This window comes from Anopheles ziemanni, chromosome 3 (genome assembly GCF_943734765.1).
Source record: "Anopheles ziemanni chromosome 3, idAnoZiCoDA_A2_x.2, whole genome shotgun sequence".
In the NCBI taxonomy this organism is placed as follows: domain Eukaryota; kingdom Metazoa; phylum Arthropoda; class Insecta; order Diptera; family Culicidae; genus Anopheles; species Anopheles ziemanni.
The window spans coordinates 45,199,230-45,216,725 of NC_080706.1; the positions used below are offsets into that span (position 1 = coordinate 45,199,230).

Sequence of the window (17,496 nt, forward strand, 5' to 3'; positions counted from 1 at the left end):
AGATTATTTGCCATGATTTGTAGACTGTTAAAATACTGCCCAGCAAATATACAGCTCTTAAACTAAAACAAACGGACGGAATGTTTGCCAGTTGAGATTGCTCTCAAGAAAAGAAACTTATCTGCTACAAGTAGTACGTTTTTTGACGCATTTTTGTCCCATCGCTTCACCAACTGTTAACTGTTGTACTTTGTCCTCGATGCACACCACGCTCGATCGGTCGATGGGATATTCTGGGATATGGGTTGCCGCAGCGAAGGATGGGTTTTGGACGATTTGATTTCGTTTCGATTACTTCGCCACTAGACGCCCTTCCAGCCGGCATTGTGCGTGATGAATGATAATAGTACGTTTGGCTGGGTGAATTTTTCAGCGGAAAAAATGCAGCATACCATAGCATTAAGTGTCCGCCATTTGTGCCTCCTCATGCTTTCGATTCGCTATCCATCTGGAATTGGGTTTGCGATTCCTTCAGCTGCCTCCGTTTTCGGGCCTGCACGTGTGCCTCGGTGAAGAACAGGGAAGACGATACGCCGCATGCCACTACGCCGATGCAGGCCAATATGAACGACCAGCCGAACCAGTTGTTGGCGTGCTCCGGCATCCACTTGTCCTTGTTGCCGAAGCAGGCGAACACGATCACGCCGATACTACCGCAGACGGCGGCGGCCAGCGTGATGAAACTGATTGCCTGCCGGAGGAGGTGGAATTGTGTTAAAAATCTGTGCGAGGTTAAGAGGTGTAATCCGACGCCGTGTCCTACCTTGATGAGCTTGACGAAGAACTTCTGGTCCGGTCCGGCGCATAGGAAGTACAGTAGTACCAAAACCATGCCTATGATTACGCCTATGGCACAGAGGGTGTAGAAGAATTGCGTTGCAACCATGAAAGCTAAAAATGAAGAGATATTGTATTAGTTCGAAAAATCGCATACATAGAAAAACTCCACTCTTCAATAACAATTCAATAACATCTCTGAGAAAAAGGAAAATCGCACTCTCAACCAGAACAAAAAACAGTAACACAAAGTCATACATTTTCCAAAGTGTTTGTTGCATGTTTTGACTTTAGACTCCTGCTCTGTTGCTTTAGTCAAGCGTAAGCGTGGTCGGGGCAAGCAAAACAATTTCACCCATTCATGTTCTGCCATCGCACGCTACCGACAGTGAACTGCCAAACGAATACCGAACGCGTGGCCCGAGTCAGTGAACCAGCGAGCGAGACACGTCATGCCAGAACCACATTGTAACAACCTACTTTTGTTGTTAGCCGGTCGGTTAGAGGTGTCCCTTTTCTATTTTGTTTTGCCCATACCCGTATCGTCATGACCTGCGGCAAAAAGTGGTTCTAACTCAGAATCGCGACCACCGGTATTGGTTGATCGGCCGATTTAACATCTTATTAGCGATGGGCGCCATTGTGCTGCAAACAATAAATATAAATTCATAATGTGTGACGCGTGCCACGGCCCCTAGATCATTTCTTTCTATTGCTATCGTCAGCGAATGAGTCAGTTTTACGTTTCAACACCTCTTCGATATGCCCGGGCGGTTCTGGACTGCTCGGGAGCCAATTCCTGTGTCAATCCTATCACTATAAATGATTGAAATAAAGTGGTAACCGAACAGTTTCGGACATGGAAACATTTTCAAATTAATGTTACTATTGTTCATATGATTAGAAATTACTAATAAAAACAAAATACTAGCACTATTCCTAGTGATTCGACACGCAAATTTGATACAGTTGTTTGCTGCATGATAACAGTTCTGCTCTTACATTCCTTTATATGATATGCAAAGAGTGATTAAAAATAGAGAAGATTTTAACTCGTTAGAATTTAACAACATGTTCAAGAGACACTCTTGCCTGTTAACTACAAAACAAGGTGGCATGCTTTTTTCCCTCTTATTAATACTCCGTGAAAACCTTTCCTGTTCTAATCACAATTAGTTTTGCCACTAACATAGGAGCGGCTAGAATTCTAACATGTATGTACACAAGTAGATACTAAATGAAAAGACTTTTGAAATAGATGCAAACGAAATGATCTGGTCGATCTGGATAGCTAGATAATAAGCATTGGAGTTGGAATTCCAAAAATCTCGAAGTGCGCAATACGAAGTGCGGATATTGTTTGATATATCCTGTAGAGGCAATACTCTTTTTCTTCTAAACTTGATAGAAGAAGCATCAAAACATTGCATTAACAATTTACACGCTTTGGAATCTTTACCGAAATCGATAGCTTGAAGTCGAAAACGTAAAATTGGCAGTCAAATAAAATGTTGTTCTATCCATTGTGGAATCATTCTAAATCGCCCCCGGCGTGACTCATTGGGCAACCTCCCGGTGACCATCGGTGAGCACAACAATTCATCCCCAGCCACGCGGAACTGCTAGCATTAATTAGTCCAATTGAGCGACAATCATACGCGAATGCGCCGTTCAATGACACCACGTGCAACTATGGCCGCGCGCGTACGGAGGAGCAGAAGTCGAGTCAATTAGACGAGCACAGTTGGTCCGTGTGTTGATCCGTGCCTGTAGTGGAAACCCCTTGGTACCAAGAACTGGAACTTGGATCCTCGCAATGTCGCAATGTCGTTAACAATACTTACGTGGTATAAGGAAGCCGCGGATCTCGTCATATCCGGTGGTGAACGGATCGTACACCCAGCGGCAACCGACAAAGAACCGCCGCTGGTAGTCATCGTTCACGTCCGGCAGTGAGCGGAAGCAGTGCGTCCACAGGCCGAGCCGATCTAGCTTAGCGCCGGTGATCCGGTAGTCGCTGACCAGCCAGCTCGGCGTCGCAAACGCCACCAGCACTGTCACCAGCGCAATCACGAACACTCCGACGCCGCAGTTGCCCGACAGTGATCGTCGTTTCATGTTGGCGAGGTCACTGTCGTGTGTAGGAGAAGTTGGAAAGTCCGGAAACGAGAGAATAGATGTCGGATTAATGTGGACCCGTAGGCAGGAAAGCGAAAGCGAACGAAAAAAAGCAAAGCCCATGCGGAAATAGGATGTTTGGCTGGAATGCATTAGAACATGCGTAAGCAAAACGAAAGGATTTGGCAGACGTAGAGACAGGTGATGCTCCCACTTCGGGACAAATTATAGCGATTTTAACATAAAAACTTTTGCATGCATTGAGTAAGGTCTGCAGTGATTAACATGATTTAGAATGCAGGGAAGAAAAATGCAATGCTTTCGTGCACTGTGTCGTATTCATTGTGCCTAAAAATAAAAAAACCCATTAAGAATGTTCCCTTGAACACCAGACGAACCCTTCTAACCATCCCTTGAATTCGATGGTTAATGATTCGTGCAAGAATGTTAAACACAACTACCTGGGGTGAGCAGGGGAAACCCAAGCATTGGACAGAACACATCAAACAACCTGTTGCCGGAAGTGTGCAAAACACACCCGTCCTGCAGAACGAACGCGCTCCCATCGTTGGGACGAAAGTTTTGCAATAATTGCACCATTCCAGCGCAACAGGGTTCATGTTTTGGGACAAATCCACCGACAACCGAGGGTGGAAACAAATAAATTGTTTTTGCAAACTATGTATACCGCACGCACGGTAGTGGCCGTTCTATCGGAACACGGAATCGAAATCGTTCCGTTTTCCATGACGGTGCGCGAAGAAAGTTTGCTAGTGTTATTGCAATTAAGTGGTCGAAACATCGGGCTGGGTCGCAAGTTGATTAAAGGCATTCAGGGTTGCCCTGCTGAATGGCCTTTTTCCGGTGTTGGTAGTAATTTTCGAGTGGAATGTTCTGCTTGAACTGGTAGGAAATTGAGGGGTGATTCCTAAGAATTTACAGAAATCTTTTGACTCGTTCTTACGTCATATGGTTTTGTTGCCATTTTCAAGCTATTTTAACGATCACATTAATTTTATATTACTTTTACATTTATTAACTAATTTTTTTCCCTGCGTATGTTTTATTCGAACCGCTAAAACATATTCCGCGAAGTTCGGATTACGGGATTAACTAACATTTCTAAATTTCTGAATGTCACGACATCTTCCAGAAGCAAAAAAAAAAAAACATTTCCCAATAAAAAGTGGTTCCATTTCCTTAGCCATCAAAAGCTACGTACGTCAGAAGTATAACTAGGACCTTCTTCTACCAAACGATCCAAACTGGAGCGCGAACAAAGAAAAGTGTTTTGCGTCACGAAACATTGCCAAGACGATGCGGTACTCGACTTTACTGTTTTCTCACTGGCAAAATGCTGGCGAAAACTATGGACTAGTGGATCAAGAACCTTTCGTGTAGCGGTAATTGTATCCCTCTTCAGTGAGGCAATAATAAATAAGTGCTATTATTGCCTGGCATTAGCGCCGATGAATGGCCAACTTAAAATCTAAGGTGAGGACCTATGTCCTCATATATCAAAGAGTTTAGTAAAGCCAACAGAGGAGATACACTTAGCTTGGTTTGTTGGTTGGTTTAAGTGCTGGGCAGTGAAAATGGTTTTGCATAAGATGGATGGTGATTTAACTTGCAGTACTGTGTTCCGATAATGTGAATAGAAGTACAGTCTGCTGCAAGTAAAATCGGACACTCGAAAAATGAGAAGGTCTGCTGTCTTTCCGCAAGCCTACAGCATTCCCGGAACCGAATATTGACCTTCAACGTATACAATTCTTTTCGTTAACTCTTTCACTACGTAAGAAAAATGAAAACGAAATCAAAATCGATTGTTTTACTGAGATTCGGCGCAAAATGTGCGCGAAGACCCGAAAAGCGGACACGCAAGTAAAATCGGACAGCTAGGTTTCTTTGCCGTTTGGCGCACTGCAAGTGACTTTAGGTCGTTCTAGTACCACAAATATGAGTTGGCCACTATTGTTCTTTGTAGTTGCAAGGTAGACAACAAAATGAAGAAACAAAAATACTCAAATTTTACACAGAAGCAACAAACTTAAACTTGTTAGTATCAGATGGGATTATGGCCCAGATTATGATCAGTAAGATGATCCAAACATGAAGGGAAACTACTTACGAGGAAACCAGAATAGGATTGGATAATCTTGTGAAATGAAAGTTTATTAATTTCATTACTGAAGCCCTGAGTTTAACGAGATCAATGAAGCATAACCCAGTAACCCACTTGGAAACGTGGGAAGAAGAGTTCTTAAAGTAAGAAAACAATGGTTAAATGAAGAAAATTCATCATATATATTAACACAGTCAAAGGTATTAACCATTAGCTTTCATATCAGTTAAAAAAATCTTGAAGTTTGGACATGATTGATCAATCATATGGTATCGTAACTCCGTCGAAGTTCCTAGGAAGCTGCATGTCATACACGGCATCATGAACAAGGTGTATTACATCAATATTTTCAAAATTAAGTAAAAATCTAGCACTTAATAACTAACATTTGAAGTAATATTTTGTATTCTATCAAGACTATAATCCAAAACACACATTGCTGGATACTAGATTATGGGTATTATTCAACTGCCCAAACTGCTCACTACCGTCATCCAATAACAATACACTTGTGGGTAACAAAGCACTTGTAGGAACTTATGGTGGTGGTTGTACGACTACAAACCAATTTAAAACTTCTTGTGATAATTGAAAGACGTAAACTAAAGAGTTTATGTAAAGAAAATTATAAAAAATAAGTTGAAAGCACGCCAAAACGGCTACAAGTTTTTTTTAGCTACAAGTGAAAACTTGAGAAAATGCTGAATTTCAAACACCTGTTTTGATTATTTGCATTGCATAAAGTGAATTGTGTTAGAAACTTACGATAAAAAATCATTTTTAGTTAAATTTTAACTAAAACATTACAAATAATCCACAGTGAAATACATAGCAACAATCTTTGTTTACATTCTCGTCAGCTTATCGTTATTTTTTATGGGTTTTTTGTATGATAATTTGGGTACCTATAAATCAAGTGCAAAGAACAATAGTGGCCAACTAATAAATGTGCAGGTACAACGACATGCGACCACTTGAAGTGCACCAAACGGCAAAGAAACCTAGCTGTCCGATTTTACTTGCGTGTCCGCTTTTCGGGTCTTCGCGCATATTTTGAGCCATATCTCAGTAAAACAATCGATTTTGATTTCGTTTTCAATTTACTTACATAGTGAAAGAGTTAATGAATAGAACTGTATACGTTGAAGGTCAATATTCGGTTCCGGGAATGCTGTAGGCTTGCGGAAAGACAGCAGACCTTCTCATTTTTCGAGTGTCCGATTTTACTTGCAGCAGACTGTATTTATAGTGGTCGATGATCGATTTGTTTGTTTTGGGACTATTTTCAGTAAGATCGTATTTTTAATGAACATAAAATTTGCTATGGATATAAAAGTAAGTCAATGTTTATAAGTTTAGAAAACTATTGAAGAATGGGGTTTAAACATAAATTATCAAGTACAGGTACAGTAAAGAATTTTGCTTGATTGTAGAATTGAAACAGTTATTTGCGAACTTTGTTTTTGTAAAATATTAAGGTTTTTGGAAAAACTACATCAATATTTTTATATTTCCATTCATTTAGAGCTTTAAAAATACGTTTTCTAAGCATTACAGGGAGTTGCGACATGTTGATGAGATAGATTTGCTTTGTGAAAACCCGAAGGGCAGAAGAAAACCATGTGTAGCCTAACCATGCAGGAATAGTTCCTACCTCTTAGCACTTGCTTTAATTGTAGCACACGTACCGAGTCTCTCACTGAATGGGGTCGTTTAAAACCCCCTCCCCTTACCGAGCGATTCCGGCTCCCTGATTCACAATAGAGTCGTCAAGGCCACCGAAACGATTCACCATCCACGTATCCTCGAAGGACGCTATTTCGTATTCTTTTTCCTAAGACCGGGAGAAGCGTAAGCATGCAATAATAACATGCATACGTACCCACAATGGTAACTCTTGGTTGTGGCCACCAGTGCACCACAGAGAGATGTTTAGATTGTGATAGACGCCACACCGCGGTCCCATAAAATGCACGGTTTCGTCGTGTCCATTGTTTCGTGGGCCGCGGCACAATTAAGACGTGTCACGGCCGGGCGAGGATAATAGCCACGAAAAATACCCACATTTTTCCGCATGCCCTACACTAATGTGCCACGACACATATCGTGTTCTCGCCATTACCGGTAAGCACCCACAGAGTGTCCAAGTGTTTTTTTTTTTATTTTTTTTTACCCCAACAGGCTTGTGTGTTCCGCTTTGTTACCCCCCTTGGGAACATGGTCGAGGAAGGAGGGGCGGGTTGCCCTTTTCTAACAATCCGCGAGTAACGTCAAACCACAATATGACAACCGGTGCAAGCGGTTCTAAACACATAAAACACGCATACGGAGACACTTGTCACCATCGGAAAAACCACAAGAGCGTACGAAGCGTGGATCGAAGGGGTGATTAGCGTGTTTTCTCTACCTTCCGTAGGAAGTGCACCCGTGACCCAGCTGACCGGTCGGTCGTGAAATGCATGCGTTGCACTCTTGGTTTAGGGTGCGGTTTGTCTTCTTTAAGACGTAACATTAAACGAAGCACGAAGGTTATGATGTTTTTCAATTGTATTGTAACTTCTATTTCACAGAAAATCAAATTTACTAACTATTATGCCATATTTTTTATGGATCATTTATAAAAACGCCACTCTTAAAGATTTAATGGGATTCTATTTTCTTTGTAGTTTTCTTCGAACCGACCGACATGCGAATCGCGGCTCGACCCTACACCAGATCGTCCCAGATGGCCGCCCTTGCCCGGAAGGTCGTCAAATTCACCTCGCCGAACCTCTACGAACTACGGCAGCTGGCCCAAGCGCTTCACTATCCCGGCCCGATCGCAACTACCACGCTGGAAGAGTACGCCACCGTGGACGAGCTGCTGGCCGATCTGAAACCACTCGGTGCGTACGTTAACTCGACGATCGACCATGTCCTAGTCACGCTCGGTCAGTACGGTGTGGCCGTGTTCCGCAGGTGTCCGGAACCGGTGCCCTTCTTTGAGCCCGATGGAAAGTACGCGGAAGTAGCATCCCGGCAGTCCCAGGCACGCTTCTATCCCAGTCGCAAGCATACGCAAATCGTGAACGTTTCCGGAGCGGGCGATAGTTTTACGAGCGGATTTATTGTGGCCGCCATTGCGGGACGTTCGGAGGCGGGCTGTGTGGCCGTGGCTTTTGAGGCGGCCGGATGTGCGCTCAGGGCGCGCGGTGCCGTTGCCGAGCGGTACTTCGACCAGACGCACCCATGCTGGACGGATGGCACGGGTGCCAGTTATCGTACGTTCTAAGGTAAGGTTTATGATTGGGGCAAGAATTTTACATGAGTAGTATCAACATGGGGCGAGCCATGTGAAAACATACATCGATAATTCACTCTACTTTCTCTCTGCCAGAACGATCCAAACACTGCTGAGGCCACCTCTCGGGTCTACCCCAAAGGTGGATCGTCCCACCCTGTGCGGCACACGATGTTCCAAAACACTCTACCTCACGTTCTACCGGACGTTTTTATCGGTTTTCTTCTAACCCCCGGACGACTATTGTTTTACTACGACACAGGGTAGGGCGAGGCATACAATCTATAGCTCCATGTCGCACGGCAGGAAAATAACCCAGGATAGAATGCCCTCAAACATAAGACAATTCGCATGGGAAACGTAGAGTTCCCACATAGCGTTGCAAGGCCATATTTTAACCAATGAATGAGCTATCGCAGTATTTCTTTTCATATACACGAATGCATTTCACACTGCAGTAAATAATTCATTTGCATGTAACAATTTTCTAATTCTCCAATAAAACGACATTCCTATGTCGTTGTTTTCTTGACCATGATCAGGTTGTATGTGACGAAGTTTCAGTGCGGACAGCGCATTTAAACGGGTATTTTAAACGATTCCTAACAAACGGTTTCAGTGCCGGTAAGTGGACGGACACCACTATGCCAGCCCATGTTTTACAATGTACCACCATTCACCTAACGGTAGAAAATATGTAAATTGTTAGAAAATAAATGAAACGCAAAAATGTATGATTGAGCATCTCAAATGTGTTCCCCTTTCCTTCTGTTGTCACTGTTGGTCATCTTGTTCTGTCCTGCGAGCAAAGTATGGTTTTGCACAAGGGGGTCAATATTATCTCCTGCACAATTAGTCGTTTCTCCCTTCGGGAACTAAAATAAACGTTTCGTGAGCATTTATTGCACCATGTTGGACGGCACAGTATTGTCCCGATAACCAGCAGTGGTGTCAACCCCGCGGACTTACAATTAGACGCGGAGAAAACAAAGGTTGTACAGTTCACTGCTCGCTTCGCTGATGAACCGGATGGCATCATTTTACATCCTACCAAAAGTTTAAATACAAGAGGCACACGAGTTTGCCCACCGGTTGCACAACCTACCCGGGGTCTATCCAACCGGGGAAAATGGCCGGTCGGGGTGTTTGCCTGTTTCACTCCACGCAAAACTATTTGTCCTTTTGCATCGGGAAGAAAAAAAAAAGCTGGGCTCCAAATTGAAACTTGCCGGAATGTAAAGTGGAACCGTTTCGCCGCTCGGCTGGGTGACTCAAGCATTTGCCAAACACATGGCACTGTGTTCCTCGGGAGTAGGCCAACAACACCCAGTCGGTAAAACAACTTCTGTTTTCCACTGTCTTGACGGCGGAGGGTAAACATTTTCGAGCGTCCCAAACCGTCCAAAGTTGCCAAATGGCGGGTTTTCCCCGGCCGTTTTTTTTTGCTTAAGAAATGGATAGTGCTAAAGTTGGTCGAACGATCCCGTAAACGATCCTCGCGGTTCCCCAGGCCCGGGCTTTGGAGTGTGTTTGCGCGAGGCAAACAAAGCTCTAGAGCACATTACATTTTGCACCTTCCAGCTTCGGGAAAAATCGGACAAAATGGTTTAAAGTACTGTTTACCGTTTTCCTTCCGATGGCCACCTGTTTTCATCGGGGAACGGTTGGACATTCCGACGCACCACCACCTATTATTTGCGATCGATCGTGAGGGTAGCGCATTAAAACTACATTTTCTTCAATCTGACAGCGCCAACGCGATCGTTTCGTGAGCCCAGGCGTCTTTAGTCTTGTACATCACTCCAGACTAATGAACGTCTGTGTGTCGCGGCGTTGGTTCGGGCCCCTCCCATGTACGTTCTGTGCCGCCCTGTAATCTTTCAAATGCTAACAAGCGATCGCAGTGATTGTGCTTCCAGAGAAACACGATCTTTGTAGATCTTCCAATCTCGGTGTATGGCACACCGTGTGTATTTGTAGCGTGAGTCATCGAAGAATTATCCATTCATTTCCATCGAGGGATTCAGTTTACACTTTGCTGCCTCCATATGAAAGCAATTCACTTGCGCGACGCACAAGTTTGTACACTTCTTCGTTCGTAAATTAGGATTTACAATTTTGTGGGTATTCCATACTAGCCCTAGCACTTTGATAAATCACAAGCACTTCGATAAATTACGTGATTATAAGAACCTAATCATCACAGACAAATTCACCTCCGGGAACGGGTTGGAATCGCTATACAAACTCCAGTAACTGAGTGGTTCCATTAGACAGTACGATTGAGCGAAACGAGCACGTAAGCGAGATGCACAATTTCAACAATTTCTACCTTGAGCTTAGATAGCAATAGCACCGTTGAACGAGCGAAGCGAGCATGAAAGTGAGATGCACAATTCCTACGCTCCGGTTTTCCCACGCACTTTACAGTTTCCCCAGGCGCTATACTTTTGCTAAGGATACTATGGATGCAGGATGGTAGGGGAAATTTTTCTTGCGCTGAACGAGTTTTTTGGTAATCGATGGTTACTTCGCCGAAATAAAACAAAGCAAAGCGTGAACGTGCTATACAGTTTCATTCAAACTTTGCAGTACGAAGTAAATGAAACATTTTCGAGATTTTAGTGACAATTCTTTCGAAAATAAAAACGGGCCGTATTACCGGGCCATGTAAACGGGTCCTGTAAACGGGCCGTGTTACCAGGGCATGTAAAAGGGACCTGTCAACGGGCCGGCTTACCGGGGCCTGTAAACTGAGTCCTGTAGCTGGGCCCTGTCACCCGGCCCTATAAACGGGTCCTGTTACCGGGCCGTGTAAACGGGCACTGTAACCGGGCCATGTAAATTGGCCGTGTTACCGGGCCCTGTAACCGGGACCAGTCAACGGGTCCTGTAAACGGGGCCTGTAAACGGGCCCTGTAACCGGGACCTGTAAACGGGCCGTGTAACCGGGCCGTTTTACCTAGTCCCGTATACAAACTCCGCTAACTGAGTGGTTCCATTAGACAGTACGATTGAGCGAAGCGAGCACGTAAGCGAGATGAAATTTCTACCTTGAGCTTAGATAGCAATAGCGAAGGTGAACGAGCGAAGCGAGCACGTAAGCGAGATGCACAATTTCGACAATTTCTACCTTGAGCTTAGATAGCAATAGCACCGTTGAACGAGCGAAGCGAGCGCCAAAGTGAGATGCACAATTTCGACGTTCCGGTTTTCCCACGCACTGTACGGTTTCCCCACTTGCTGTTATTTTGCTAAGGACTAGGTAAAACGGCCCGGTTACACGGCCCAGTTACAGGTCCCGGTTCCAGGGCCCGTTGACAGGTCCCGGTAACACGGCCCGTTTACAGGGCCCGGTAACACGGCCCGTTTACAGGGCCAGGTTACAGTGCACGTTTACAGGGCCCGTTTACAGGACCCGTTTATAGGACCCGTTGACTGGACCCGGTCACAGGGCCCGGTAACACGGCCCTTTTACAGGGCCCGGTAACACGGCCCGTTGACTGGTCCCGGTTACAGGGCCCGGTAACACGAACAATTTACAGGACCCGTTTACATGGCCCGGTAAACGGCGGTAACACGGCCCGCTTACACAGCCCGGTAACATTGCCCATTTACAGGACCCGTTTACAGGACCCGTTTACATGGCCCGGTGTCACGACCCGTTAACAGGACCCGCTTACGTGGCTCGGTAATACGGCCCGTTTGCAGGGCCCGGTAAAAGGCCCGTTTACTGGGCCCAACCTTATGGATGTAGTTTTATTTTGCGTTGGTTATTTTTATTCTGCGTTGGTTATTTTCATCACGTTGAAGAACCACCTTTCCCAAGATTAAATGCAATGTTCGATTCGAAATTGTCCCCAAAATCACGAAAACGTTTCATTTCGTAACTATTTCAAACTTTTGAATGAAACTGTATAGCAGATTTCCGCTTTGCTTTATTTTTCGGCAAAGTAACCATCGATAATCAATGTAACCATCGATTACCAAAAATTCATTCAACGTTCATCAAACCGCGCAACCAATCAGAGCGCAAGAAAAATTTTCCCTTCCATCGTGCATCCTTAGTATCCTTAGCTACAGCAGCAAAGTGCGTGGGAAAACCGGAACGTCGAAATTGTGCATCTCGCTTACGTGCTCGCTTCGCTCGTTCACCTTCGCTATTGCTATCTAAGCTCAAGGTAGAAATTGTCGAAATTGTGCATCTCTCTTGCGTGCTCGCTTCGCTCGTTCAACTGTGCTATTGCTATCTAAGCTCAAGGTAGAAATTGTAGAAATTGTCTGCATCTCACTTTCGCGCTCCCTTCACTCGCTTTCAATGCTATTGCTATCTAAGCTCATGGCATGGTGTAACAGTAATTTGAGAGGCGACTAGGTAAAACGGCCCGGTTACACGGGCCAGTTACAGTACCCATTGCACGGGTCCCAGTTACAGTGCCCGTTTACAGGGCCCGTTTACAGGACACGTTGAATGTTCCCAGTTAAAGGGCCCGGTAACACGGCCAATTTACAGGGCCCGGTTACACGGCCCGGTTACAGGACTCAGTTCACAGGGCCCGGTAAGTCGGCCCGTTGACAGATCCCGGTTACAGGGCCCGTTTACAGGGCCTAACCTTATGAATGTAGTTTACTGCTTAATTTTATTCTGCATTGGTTATTTCCATTACGTTGCAGCACCACTTTTTCCAAGAATACATGCAATGTTCGAAAAAATTGTCCCTAAAATCTCGAAAACGTTTCATTTCCTTCGTACTGCAAACTTTGAATGAAACTGTGTAGCACGTTCACGCTTTGCCGTTTTCATTTCGGCAAAGTAACCATCGACTACCAAAAACTCGTCCAGCGCAAGAAAAATTTCCCCTACCATGCTGCATCCATAGTATCCTTAGCAAAATAACAGCAAGTGGGGAAACCGTACAGTGCGTGGGAAAACCGGAACGTCGAAATTGTGCATCTCACTTTGGCGCTCGATTCGCTCGTTCAACGGTGCTATTGCTATCTAAGCTCAAGGTAGAAATTGTCGAAATTGTGCATCTCACTTTCACGCTCGCTTCGCTCGTTCACCTTCGTTATTGCTATCTAAGCTCAAGGTAGAAATTTCATCTCGCTTACGTGCTCACTTCGCTCAATCGTACTGTCTAATGGAACCACTCAGTTAGCGGAGTTTGTATACGGGACTAGGTAAAACGGCCCGGTTACACGGCCCAGTTACAGGGCCCGTTTACAGGGCCAGGTTACAGTGCCCGTTTACAGGGCCAGGTTACACCGCCCGTTTACAGGGCCCGTTGACTGGACCCGGTTACAGGGCCCGGTAACACGGCCCGTTTACAGGTCCCGGTTACAGGGCCCGTTGACTGGTCCCGGTTACAGGGCCAGGTAACACGACCAATTTACAGGTCCCGGTTACAGAGCCCGTTTACAGGACCCGTTTACCACGGCCTGGTAACACGGCCCGTTTACAGGGCCCGGTAACACGGCCCGTTTACATGGCCCGGTTACAGGGCCCGTTGACTGATCCCGGTTACAGGGCCCGGTAACACGAACAATTTACAGGTCCCGGTTACAGAGCCCGTTTACAGGACCCAATTACCACGGCCTGGTAACACGGCCCGTTTATAGGGCCCGGTAACACGGCCCGTTTACAGGGCCCGGCAAACGGCGGTAACACGGCCCGTTTACATGGCCCGGTAATACAGCCAATTTACAGGTCCCGGCTTCAGGGCCAAAGCTTATGGATGTAGTTTTATTGTTGATTTTATTCTACGTCGGTCATTTTCATCACGTGAAGCACAACCTTTCCGAAGAGTAAATGCAATGTTCGATTCGAAATAATCCCCAAAATAATGAAAACGTTTCATTTCCTTCCTATTACAAACTTTGAATGAAACTGTGTAGCAGATTTCCGCTTTGCTTTGTTTTATTTTCCAGCAAAGTAACCATCGATAATCAATGTATCCATCGATTACCAAAAAAAAAATGTTTCCCCTCCATCCTGCATCCATAGTATCCTTAGCGACAGCACAGCGTTAAGGGGAAATTCCTACGCTTAGGGGAAATTCCTACGCTTAGGGGAAATTTCTACGCGTAGAAATTGTCTGCATCTCACTTTCGCCCTCCCTACGCTCGCCTTTCACGCTATTGCTATCTAATGCCAACGTCACGTCTAACTGTAATTTAAGAGGGCGACTAGGTAAAACGGCCCGGTTACACGGCCCACTTGCAGAACCCATTTACAGGGCCTGGTGCCAGGGCTCGTTTACAGTGCCCGTTACATGGCCCCGTAACACGGCCCGTTTGCAGGGCCCGGTAAACTGCGGTAACACGGCCCGTTTACAGGGCCCGGTAACACAGCCCGTTTACATGGCCCGGTTACAGGGCCCGGTAAAACGGCCCGGTTACAGGGCCCGGTAACACGGCCCGTTTACATGGCCCGGTTACATTGCCCATTTACATGACCCGTTTACATTGCCCATTTACATGACCCGTTTACATGACACGGTAACACGGCCCGTTTACAGGACACGGTTGCAGAATCCATTTACATGGCCCGGTGACACGGCTCGTTAACAGGACCCGTTTACAGAGCCAGGTAACCCGGCCAATTTACAGGACACCGTTACATGGCCTGGTAACACGGCCCGGTAACACGGCCCGTTTGCAGGGCCCGGTAATACGGCCCGTTTACAGGGCCCGGTTAAAGTCCCGTTTACTGGGCCCAACCTTATGGAAGTAGTTTTATTATTAATTTTATTCTGCGTTGGTTATTTTCATCTCGTTGCCACCTTTCCCAAGAGTAAATGCAATGTTCGATTCGAAATTGTCACCAAAATCACGAAAACGTTTCATTTCCTTTTGTATGCTCAGAGAAAACGGAAACTATTTCAGTACGATGGTGCAAACATCATCACGCATACGGTACATGGTGTACACGGTGGTGCAAACATTTTTACGCATACGGTATTTGGTTTCCCTTAGCAACAGCATAGCGGTTAAGGGGAAATTTCTACGCTGTAAAGGGGAACCTGACGCGTCAGCACAGTCCATCTCACTTTCGCCCTCCCATCGCTCGCTCACTTCTCGCTATTGCTATCTAATGCCATCGTTACGTCTAACTGTAATTTTAGAGTGGATACTATGGATGCAGCATGGTAGGGGAAATTTTTCTTGCGCTGGACGAGTTTTTGGTAGTCGATGGTTACTTTGCCGAAATGAAAACGGCAAAGCGTGAACGTGCTACACAGTTTCATTCAAAGTTTGCAGTACGAAGGAAATGAAACGTTTTCGAGATTTTAGGGACAATTTTTTCGAACATTGCATGTATTCTTGGAAAAAGTGGTGCTGCAACGTAATGGAAATAACCAATGCAGAATAAAATTAAGCAGTAAACTACATTCATAAGGTTAGGCCCTGTAAACGGGCCCTGTAACCGGGATCTGTCAACGGGCCGACTTACCGGGCCCTGTGAACTGAGTCCTGTAACCGGGCCGTGTAACCGGGCCCTGTAAATTGGCCGTGTTACCGGGCCCTTTAACTGGGAACATTCAACGTGTCCTGTAAACGGGCCCTGTAAACGGGCACTGTAACTGGGACCCGTGCAATGGGTACTGTAACTGGCCCGTGTAACCGGGCCGTTTTACCTAGTAAAACATATAAAATGTAATAGAATTTTGAAGCAAAGGCACAGAACACGACACAACACTGTAACAAACCTAAAGATGTCTGCACGAGCCTTAGGCAGCGCCTACTGCGCGGGCAGCGGGCGTTTCTAATGTTTGTCTTTTTATGTTTAACGTGAGTTTCGTCACCACGGACTACGTCTACTGCGTACCGTCGTCAATCTCCGTGTTTCACCGAATCAAACAACCGACTGTACTGGCCGTTCCGTCGTGGCCCCGTGTGGTTTGGAGTTTAAAATGGGATGCTGCCACAATGCCTGCCAGCACAGTACACCCCCATTAAAATGCTCGGTCTGCACTTGCTTGGACCACGGTATGCACCGCGGCTAAACAAAAGATCCCGTGCGTTCGCAGACACTTACGCTGTTGTTATTGTGGTCTTCTTGGCACGCCCAGATAGGAGCTCCGAATTTTGTTGCATTACTTTGCCACTGCACGCGTACGAGTGAGAAGTTATGCCGTCGAATGCGGTGAACGCGGTCACCCCGCGCTGTGTGCGTGTGTGAATATTAGTGTAGCCGCCAATGAATGAAACCAGTCTCTGACGACGGGAAAGGCTGTTCGTTGGAGGCTGAAGAAGCACTACAGAGTGGGGGTGGGGGGAGGCAAAGAAGCTAAATGCAGCGGGTGGGGGAAGCGGAAAGCTCTTAGGGCGTGGAGTATGCACTATAGCGTTGAATGTACGGTTTTTATTTTTGTATTCGCCGTCGCTTTTCGTTACCTGACGGAAGGAAATGGAAACACTTTTCACGCGTTTTTCACAGTACACGCGAGACGCAAAAACACACAGAACACACCAAACAAGTGCTGGATGCTTACTGCACCTGAAATCGTTCAAGCAACGGCGTTTGTGTTCCAGAAGTTGGCATAATCCGATGTGTATGGGATTTGACAGTTGTCAAATCGTTGAACCTGTCAGTGGTTGGCCTTTACGAAAGGGCTTTCAAATTGAAATATTCAAACCACAAATAAAAAAGGGAAAAAGTGCTGTGAGTTAACCTGCATTTAAAAGTGAAATCGTACTACTTCACTTGTACTACTAAATTATAGTATGCCTAAAAGCAATACAAGTTACAATAGCATAGAGGTTCTAGCCAAAAAGACAAATGCTGTAAGGAAAATTGTTAATCGATGTTGTGGTAAAAGAGTAAATGAGGCCCCGGCCGCCATTTTTTCGATCGTGGGTACACCTCTTGTGGACGTTTAAACTGAATGTATGCAATTGGTGATACATTAATTCGTTAAATTCAACCTACGAGTATTTGAACCGTAGTGTGTACCGTTAATTTCGGCTACGCAATCAACCTAATGGTGCGGTATGAGGGGGGCCCACGGGCCCCCCTTATTTCTCAAAACTATAACAAACTCTCTTTTTCGGTAGACCTAGCGCAGTCCGCTCGCTTCGCTCGCTGCGGGCGCGCCGCCGTTTCCAAATCATTTCTTCGGCTAAACTCATTGTTTCATGCTGTCCATCATGTGTGGTATAGTTTACTTACTAGTAACTTAACATGTAAAAGTAT

At 45.5% G+C, this 17,496-nt stretch overlaps 1 protein-coding gene across 1 annotated transcript; it reads right to left on the minus strand.

Annotated features, from left to right (window-relative positions):
* Positions 1 to 344: 344 nt before the first annotated feature.
* Positions 345 to 16,560, minus strand: LOC131286798 (uncharacterized). The gene is made up of 4 exons (XM_058315798.1): positions 16,339 to 16,560; positions 2,622 to 2,908; positions 764 to 891; positions 345 to 691 (listed from the first exon to the last, which is right to left on the minus strand). Exons 1-4 carry the CDS (start codon positions 16,395 to 16,397, stop codon positions 425 to 427), a joined length of 741 nt encoding a protein of 246 aa, XP_058171781.1. The 5' UTR covers positions 16,398 to 16,560; the 3' UTR covers positions 345 to 424.
* Positions 16,561 to 17,496: the final 936 nt, after the last annotated feature.

Coding starts and splice junctions, on each gene's coding strand:
- LOC131286798 (XM_058315798.1), bottom strand. CDS start 16,397: ATGCAACAAAATTCGGAGCTCCTATCTGGGCGTGCCAAGAAGACCACA. Junction 2,909..16,338: donor AAGACCACAATAACAACAGC/GTAAGTGTCTGC, acceptor TACACACGACAG/TGACCTCGCCAACATGAAAC. Junction 892..2,621: donor CCGCGGCTTCCTTATACCAC/GTAAGTATTGTT, acceptor CTTCATTTTTAG/CTTTCATGGTTGCAACGCAA.